Source organism: Mustelus asterias, chromosome 23, assembly GCF_964213995.1.
Source record: "Mustelus asterias chromosome 23, sMusAst1.hap1.1, whole genome shotgun sequence".
Classification (NCBI taxonomy): domain Eukaryota; kingdom Metazoa; phylum Chordata; class Chondrichthyes; order Carcharhiniformes; family Triakidae; genus Mustelus; species Mustelus asterias.
Genome location: NC_135823.1, coordinates 20,850,356 through 20,859,105, shown reverse-complemented (window position 1 = coordinate 20,859,105; position 8,750 = coordinate 20,850,356). Strand labels below are relative to the sequence as shown.

Sequence of the window (8,750 nt, the reverse complement as noted above, 5' to 3'; positions counted from 1 at the left end):
ATCCCAATTAGGAGCTGAAGTTTGAACAGTGCAAGTTTGGAGGCCAACCAATCAGCAGCACATTGCAATAACAATCAATAGTTCAGACGCCTGGTTGAGGATTTGAGCTGAGGCAGTGATAGAAGTGGTTATCAGCAGCATACAGTTCATTGATTATTGATATTTCAAGCTGATGGTATGGATGGAAGGAACATTTACATTAAAATTAAAAATGCTCAGGCCATGAGAAGAGTCAGCAATCTTCATTAGTGCCAATTTTTTGATCTGTTAAAGCATTTCCCCCATCAAATCCAGTCCTACCCAAAGCAAAAAGATGACAAACACAAGATCATGGGCAACAGATCTTTATTTTATTTTTTGCATAAATGCTTTATGTGGCTGGAGCAACAGCTGACTGGGATCTTTGAACAGACACGCGGGTGTGGGTCTTGGCCAGATGATCAGTGAATTCCTAAAAGGGAAAAGAGATAACGTTAGAGCATGCTTTGCACATTATAAAATACTGCAACAAAAAACTGGTTAGCCTTATGAAAAAGAAAGAAAACAAAGAGGATGTGAATGTTTGCTACAGAATGTTTGCTCCAGATGTGTAGGTTAGGTGGATTGGCCATGCTAAATTTGTCCCTTAGTGTCAGAGGGATTAGCAGGGTAAATTCACTGAGTTTCGATACATTGTCATCGGTGCAGGCACAATGGGCCAATGGCCGCCTCCAGCGCTGTAGGAATTCTATGTATATATAGAAATGATATAGGTCAGGGATTCTCAACCTGGGCTCTGTAACTCTTTACAGGTCTTCCAAAATATACCGTCAGAAGGACAAAGATTAGTGACATCTGGAGAAATGTATTTAAACTGATTGAACAAGCTCTAGGCACACGCCTCTCAGTTCAAATAACCCCACTTTCCAGCAGGGTTGAGTGGCCAGTTTGTAGCCCATTGAGGAGCTTCTGAGGAAATCAATTGGGCTGTCAGTGGAGACAAGTTTCCATTGAGAAGCTGCTGGGTAAATCAACGGTGCGAGAGCTGTGGCCACCCTTACTGCAAAATAAAGTGTTTAATCAGATCTCGGAGGAAAGAGGGAATTTTCAAAACAGTGAAAGATCACATGAATGCCCCACAGCACCAACAACTTCATTCTTATAGAACAAAGAACAAAACAGCACAGGAACAGGCCCTTCAGCCCTCCAAGCCCACGCCGCTCCCTGGTCCAAACTAGACCATTCTTTTGTATCCCTGCATTCCCACTCCGTTCATGTGGCTATCTAGATAAGTCTTAAACGTTCCCAGTGTGTCCGCCTCCACCACCTTGCCCGGCAGCGCATTCCAGGCCCCCACCACCCTCTGCGTAAAATATGTCCTTCTGATATCCGTGTTAAACCTCCCCCCCCTCACCTTGAACCTATGACCCCTCATGAACGTCACCACCGACCTGGGAAAAAGCTTCCCAGCGTTCACCCTATCTATGCCTTTCATAATTTTATACACCTCTATTAGGTCACCCCTCATCCTCCGTCTTTCCAGTGAGAACAACCCCAGTTTACCCAATCTCTCCTCATAACTAAGCCCTTTCAAGTATAGCACTTTCAACAGTTAAACATCCTAAACCGCTCCACACAAGCATTATCAAAAATAATCACACTGAACCAGAAGGAAATAATAGCAGAATTGGGTTTTCAGGAGCTGTTCAAAGGAGAAAATGGTACAAGACATGGAGGATTGCAGAGAATTCCAGAACGGAGGGCTAGGAAGCTGAAGGCACGGCTGTCATAGAATCCCGACAGTGCAGGAGACTATTCGGCCCATCGAGTCTGCACTGACCACAATCCCACCCAAACCCTATCTCCGTAACCCTATGTATTTACCCTCCCAAGTCCCCTGACACTAGGGTTAATTTAGCATGGCCAATCAACCTAACCCGCACATCTTTGGACTGTGGGAGGAAACTGGAGCACCCGGAGGAAACCCACACAGACACAGGGGGAATGTGCAGACTCCGCTCAAACAGTGATTCGAGGCCGGAATTGAACCTGGGTCCCTGGCGCTGTGAGGCAGCAGTGCTAACCACTGTGCCATCAATGGTGGACCAATTAAAATCTAGGATGTGCAAAGGGACCAGGATTTGAGGAATGCATATATCATGGCTTGTTGTTAAGGGGATGGGCTAGACAATGAAGCAAATTGAAAAGCAGGTTATGTTGATTTCACAACGAATTTTCATACAAAAAAACCATGTTGCTGGGGGATTGATGAGATTTTTGTAACAAGGGGACAAGACCTCAGAAGCAAGAAGAGGTTGATGATATGTTACAATACAGATTAGCAGCTGTGGTACAGTGAAAGCAAAGGATCACTTCAAACTAAATGAAAATAATTTTCAAATTTCTTCACACTTTGAAAGAAATCATGTTCCTGAAAGAAAAGTAAGTTTTCAGCGTGGTACCTGGTATGGGGCCTTGGTAAACACGGTCTCTTTCCACAGATCTGGGGTCAGATAACTGTAGGTCTTAGAGATGGCATCAAAAGTAGCTTTAGCTGTAGAAAAGCAGATACAGCAAGTTATAGGATTAGATCAGTATGATATCAAAATGGAGCTTCAAGGTCTATCACAGTAACTTCATTAGTGTTAATGCTTGTGATACAAATCAATAAACTTAAATAAGTTTTATGTTGGATTTCAAATGGAACAGGTAAACCACACAAAAGGCTTAGCTGCCGTGCATACTCCATTAATTTCCCTCTCATAATATGCCAATTATACCACCAGCAGGTTAAACTGTGCAGAGCTGAGAGGCATTCAGTCATATAAGGGGAGTCAGATGCAATCAGAATGGCCTTATACATAGTCATGATGTGGAGATGCCGGTAGCCAGCCACCTTTTCTGACAATTTTAGACTTGTCTGTAAGTCTAATCTCTTTTTGTTCTACCTTCAAACAGAAGGTAGAACAAAATTACAGAAGACAAATAGAACTGGCCTGATCTTCACAATTCCCTCACCACTTCCACTCCAAAAGGGTGAAATACAAACATCACTGCAACACAGCACAAGTCTTTTTCCTGACACTGTAGTTACACTTACCAAAGTTGCCCAGTGTGGCTGTGCAACCTCGGGCCGAGGTGTAGCAATCATCGATACCAGCCATCTGAAGCAGTTTCTTGGGTACAGGAGCTGAGACAATACCAGTACCACGGGGTGCAGGGATTAGACGCACCAAGACTGAACCGCAACGGCCAGTCACCTGGAAAAGTTAAGAAATTGTTACAGCATTGAGACATGTCAAAAAACAGAATCCCCAGAAATAAATGCAATTCAAACATTTTCTCCAAGTAGACACCCGGTTACTGGGCAGTTCAAATTCCAAGCAATTCTCATCAACGAAGAACCAACCAATACACATACAAACAGAACAGATTTTGCTAAGTTTTCCCATGATCGGCTACCCTGTAACACTGATTTACTCCTTCACTGAATGCAGCTAAAGCACAAAATGAAGAAGCATGGCAGCTGTTTATTTGTGCGATACCAGGTATTCTCTATACTCTTTCTACAGGGTCAATACTGAAACCCCGTTAAATGAAAGTATTTATTTTGCTTCACATGCACTGCTGACCACTGCACACAGTAGACATCAACCATATTCGTACTTGCCTTGCATGGTACGGTGTGAGGCTTTCCGATTTTGTTACCCCAATAGCCTCTCCTTACAGGGATGATCGACAGCTTTGCCAGAATGATGGCTCCGCGAATGGCGGTGGCCACTTCCTTGGAACATTTGACACCCAATCCAACATGTCCATTATAGTCACCAATAGCAACAAAAGCCTGAAAAGATGTTAAAAAGAGGGTCATTAAAATGCCGTTCCAAACCTCTTTCCTGCAGGATAAAGGTTTGTCATTAAAATGCCGTTCCAAACTTCTTTCCTGCGGAAGAAAGGTTGAGGAATTAAAAGAATTGCCAACAGGCAGGCATAAACATACCTTGAATCTTGTACGTTGACCGGCACGAGTTTGCTTCTGTACAGGCATGATCTTCAGAACCTCGTCCTTCAATGCTGATCCCAGGAAGAAGTCAATGATTTCAGACTCCTAGACGGAAAGGGGAATTATATAAGAGTAATGCCCACTGCAAAAGGTAGATTTACTAAAGCTGGCAGGCATTTACAAGGTGGAAAATATCTCAAATATTACCTTGATAGGGAGGGAGAAGAGGTAAATTTCCTCCAGAGTTTTGATCTTCATGTCCTTCACCAAACGCCCAAGCTTAGTTACTGGCACCCACTGTGAAGGGAGAATGAAAGGGAAGACGTTTCAGGGGCTCATGCCAAAACAATGAATTTTAAGTACATTAATTGCCAAACTCATTGCACAAATTTACGCTGACGTCGTATCTTACCTCCTTATCTTCAGCCTTTCCACCACGGGCACCACGGCCTCTGCCCCGGCCCCTACCGCGGCCTCGGCCCCGCCCACGACCACCAGAGCCAAAGCCACCGCGGAAACCTCCTCTACCACCGGCGTCGTCCGCCATTTGCTGCAACACAAAGGTGAAGTTTATTAAGCGATCAAAAGCTCCCGTCGCAGCACATTCATCATTTTGGAAGCATTTCGAGTGGCACTAATTTTTGACATGGTTGCTGTTCAAATCACATTCTATACCAGGGGCTGTTTCCACAACAACTAATGCAGTACTTGCACGAAAACACAAATCATTTTCGTATCAGCACTTTCAACTTTATCTGTGTCGATCACAATCTGAATCATTACTTATGTACAGTGATCGTACTGTCAGTGCGAATGACCCTGAGTTTGAAACACTTCAATTTTGAAGACTTTCAAAAGGTCACCACCTCAAACTGCTGCACCACCTGAAAGGTTGATGGAAGCAGATTCAAAACTAACTTTCTGTGAGGAATTGGATACTTTAAAAGGAAAAGCTTAGAGGCTGAATCTGGATAGCTGCGTGACAGAGCCAAAGGTACTGATCTTTGCCCCCATCATCCTACTCTGCTTAATTTATATAGTCCCTTTCATAGCCTCACGGCATGGCAGTCAACATGCAATATGGTAATGAGATAATGATGATAGCTCAGGTGTACGGATGCTGGTTCAGAGAAAAATATCAGGCAGGACACCACCCCTGTACTTGAGGTAGAGCAATGAAATCTGACACCCACCTACAGAGACAGATAAGGTCTCAGTTCAACATCTCATCTGAAAGCTATCACCATACTTGGCGTACAGGGTGTATTGCACGAAGGCTGGCAGTCCAACAAAGGGTGATAATTTAGCACACAAACCTCTGAATTCTTGGGGCGAGACCATTAACACTTGGCTCCAAAACTACTGTCCTGTCATAACCGTAGCCTCCATTTAGATGGCTATAGCTTTACACATTTTATTTGTCCTCTACATTTTGAAAGCACAACCACTCCTGCAGATATCATTGAATCCCTACATGTATAAACCCATCAAGCCTGCACCGACAACAATTCCACCCAGGCCCTATCCCCATAATTTACCCTACTGACCCTAAGGGGCAATTTAGCATGGCCAATCCACTTAACCCCCACATCTTTGGACTGTGGGAGGAAACCGGAGCACCCGGAGGAAACCCACGCAGACACGGGGAAAAATGTACAAACTCCACACAGTGACCGAGGCCGGAATTGAACTCAGGTCCCTGGCGCTATGAGGCAGCAGTGCTAGCCATTGTATTACCCATAACCGTAGCCTCATTCTGATGGCTATAGTGTTATACATTTCATTTATGTCCTCTACATACTGAAAGCAGAACCACTCCTGCACAGATATGAAAGCAGTTCAGGATAAAGACAACAATTCAGGTCAACCAGAGCCTCAAAATATCATTTCACAATGGCAGGGTGAGATTATTCCTCCACTGGCTTTCTGTAATACAGGATTGGAAGATCCTGGGTTTATCCTGGTTGAATTATTCCCTTTTTGTTTTACACACACAGTGAGAGGCAGGATTGAGAAGTGCTTATCCTTCAGGCTGCAGCAATCTGAGGGCCCAACTCCATGTGGGTGAGCGGCCAACATCCACACCTCCTCTCACTCCCATCAGCTTCGGTTCAAGGTGAATTTTAATCCGGAAAATTCACTGCAGAGTAAAGAGAGGGGGTCTATCCAAGTAAATGTGGGCATGCCGCCAGTCCCAGGCAAACATGGAGCCAGCTCCCCACCAAACTCCCTCATCATCCATTCCCTTTCACGTTAAAAACACTAAATAATCACACGAGACGCTTTATTAAGACCGGCCGGGTATTTTGCAGCCTTTATCTGAGCCGCTGGCAGGCGGATGGCTCTGATTTTACACCGATTGCCGCCGCTCCCAACTGCCGCCACTTACGTGATAATTTTCAGTCAGAGGCCGGAGGTCGGCCCGCGCGGCCTACTTAAAGCCTCCGGAATCTCGCGAGACCTCACACCAGCTCTCGCCGGGGACTCCGGACCGAGTATATATCATTTCCCCTTACTGTCTGCATTATCATTGTTATCTGTATTATTCAGATTCTGGGGTTTCCAAAGAGCGAGTGCAGACCCCAGATCGTGCATAGATCATTAGAGACGTATTCAAGAAGCGCCTTTGTTTTCTGTGTTATTCAGATTTAGGGTGAGCATTTCACCGCCCTATAAATAGTATTTGCTGCTGTTTAAGAGGCAGTGAAGACGGTGCGCTGGGGTAAGTGTTGTAGTTACTGTAGCTGATTACAGCCTTTTAAAATTTTACAAATAAAGTATATTTTTAACAACAAAAAACATTGTTAAACATCTTTTTTGTTCATTTCAAGCTAAGGTGTTTTGTAATTCCAAAATAAACTCCCCATCACTTTAATATGAAATGTTTTGTGAAATTAAGAAAATAATTTTCACATTTATTAAAAAGCGATGGTGTTAATTATACCCTGGTTAAAGTCTTCTAAATGTTAACTTTAAATGTATTGGGGTGGAAATACAACCTGCAAATGGTGAAACCTGTCTTCATGGCCCCAAAGTGAGTTCATTTTCTTTGCTGACCATGGGTATATCTGCCATGTCTAAAATGAGTGCCACTCCTGTCAAATAACTATCTGGAGCCTGGCATTAATCTATATTTTATAGAAATTGTCACTATTACCAATGACCTAGTTCAGAACCTGGCGCCATGTGCTCTGTGAACTGGGTAGTGTGACCCATGATGTGGAGATGCCGGTGTTGGACAGTAACCCGGTGTTGAGACTTGTTACTAGTGTGACCCATGGCACCCTCTGAAAGTTACCAACAGCATTATTAGTTACTGTGGGTAAGATAAGAGTGCCTACATTAAAAGGCACACTAAAGCTTATTGCCCACTTCTGTGTTGCTTGTGGTCAATAAAACCCGTGTGCCAATAAATAACTTTTGTTACAACTCCTTTTTTGAGAGCATTTTTTACTTGCAGTTGTGCGTTTTAATTTGTGATTTAATTTTTGTTGTCGGTTACAGGTATGGTCTTTAGAATCAGAAGTCTGGCATCAAATAAGGAAATGAACTTTCAGCCAAACCGAAGCTAGGCTCCGAAGACTAGAATGATTTTTTTTTCTTAGTGGAAATTCATTGTAGGTACAACAGATTATGTGCAATGAGAGAAAACAAAACTACATTGCTAAGTGTACATCACAACCAAAAATAAATAAAATGTCTTGGGTCTTCATGCCCCCTGCCCAGCATATCCTATGGGCATTATAAGAACTGGCAATATGGCTGTCTTCCTCAGCTACTTGGTCACAGGTCCACCACTGACCAAAGAGCTGATGTGGTTTTGGGGGGTGGGTGGCAGAGAGGAGAGATAACCAGCACACTTTGCACTGAGCCCCTCTGAATGTGGTTGGCAGCTGAGCTGCACCACACTTTAAGCTTCATGCACTGCCTTTATTTCTAGAATGTCTTTGTTCAGGTTTTGTGAAGATATGTTTAAAAATCAAAATACTGTGGCTGCTGAAAATCTGAAATAAAAGTTAGGCATATAGGACTCAAAACACTAACTCTCTCCACGGATACAGAGATATGTAGTTTTTACTAAAATAAAGGCTGTAAATAAGTGATGTAACTATTTAACTCTTCTCTGCCCCTGACAAGTGCTGCTAACCAGATTTCCAACCCTTTTAATTATCTGAAGTTTACTTTATGGCTGTTAAGTTTTCATATGTACTATTTTAAACTATGTATTTCTATAATGCTGTTAATGTAAAATAAAGCAATCAAGGCAAGTTTGACTAAATTCCTTACATGGTTCCAGTTCTCAATGTTATTTTAAGTGCTTTACATATATCAGTTCCAATAATGTATGAATGCTGCACAATTTGTAAACTTAATTCACTTTTTTTTAAAAAAACCACTCACTGTTCAAGCATTTATGTTTAATAAGCAAATGATACTTGACTTCAAAGTTAGAAATCTTATTGGAGTGAATCATAAATGAGTACAGCACTACTCAAGCATAATACTGCAATATTTCTGCACTCGGTAGGAAGTGTGTTAAGTATTGCTTGCATGAATGCAGTCTTTCAAATTGAGAACCCTAAGATGAGTGATTGCCTTTGGCATCAAGGGGTCCCAGCAAAATTGAAGTTGGTGCCACTTGAAGTTGTACTTCGCACAAAAGTAAGTTAGATGTGATTGTTGGAGGCCAATCATTCCACGAGGTTCCTTCAGTGACCTTGTCAGAAGAGGAAAGTGTTCAGTAACACAAGGTGAGTCAATGTAACAG

General features: G+C 42.9%; 1 protein-coding gene and 1 non-coding gene across 2 annotated transcripts; one reads left to right on the top strand and one right to left on the bottom strand.

Moving 5' to 3' along the window:
• Nucleotides 1-328: 328 nt before the first annotated feature.
• rps2 (ribosomal protein S2) lies at nt 329-6,521 on the bottom strand. The gene is made up of 8 exons (XM_078240085.1): nt 6,372-6,521; nt 4,395-4,532; nt 4,190-4,279; nt 3,980-4,087; nt 3,650-3,823; nt 3,080-3,239; nt 2,442-2,533; nt 329-451 (listed from the first exon to the last, which is right to left on the bottom strand). The coding sequence occupies exons 2-8, from the start codon at nt 4,527-4,529 to the stop codon at nt 371-373; spliced, it is 840 nt and encodes a 279-aa protein (XP_078096211.1). The 5' UTR covers nt 4,530-4,532; nt 6,372-6,521; the 3' UTR covers nt 329-370.
• A 743-nt stretch (nt 6,522-7,264) lies between these two features.
• LOC144510931 (small nucleolar RNA ACA64) lies at nt 7,265-7,397 on the top strand. The gene has a single exon (XR_013500703.1). It is a non-coding gene; the product is annotated as a small nucleolar RNA ACA64 (small nucleolar RNA).
• Nucleotides 7,398-8,750: the final 1,353 nt, after the last annotated feature.

Excerpts from the sequence above, each read along its gene's own strand:
- rps2 (XM_078240085.1), bottom strand. The coding sequence starts at position 4,529 with ATGGCGGACGACGCCGGTGGTAGAGGAGGTTTCCGCGGTGGCTTTGGC. Across the intron at positions 3,824-3,979 it reads GTCAACGTACAAGATTCAAG|GCTTTTGTTGCTATTGGTGA; the intron begins GTATGTTTATGC and ends ACATCTTTTCAG. Across the intron at positions 2,534-3,079 it reads AGCCACACTGGGCAACTTTG|CTAAAGCTACTTTTGATGCC; the intron begins GTAAGTGTAACT and ends GCTTTTCTACAG.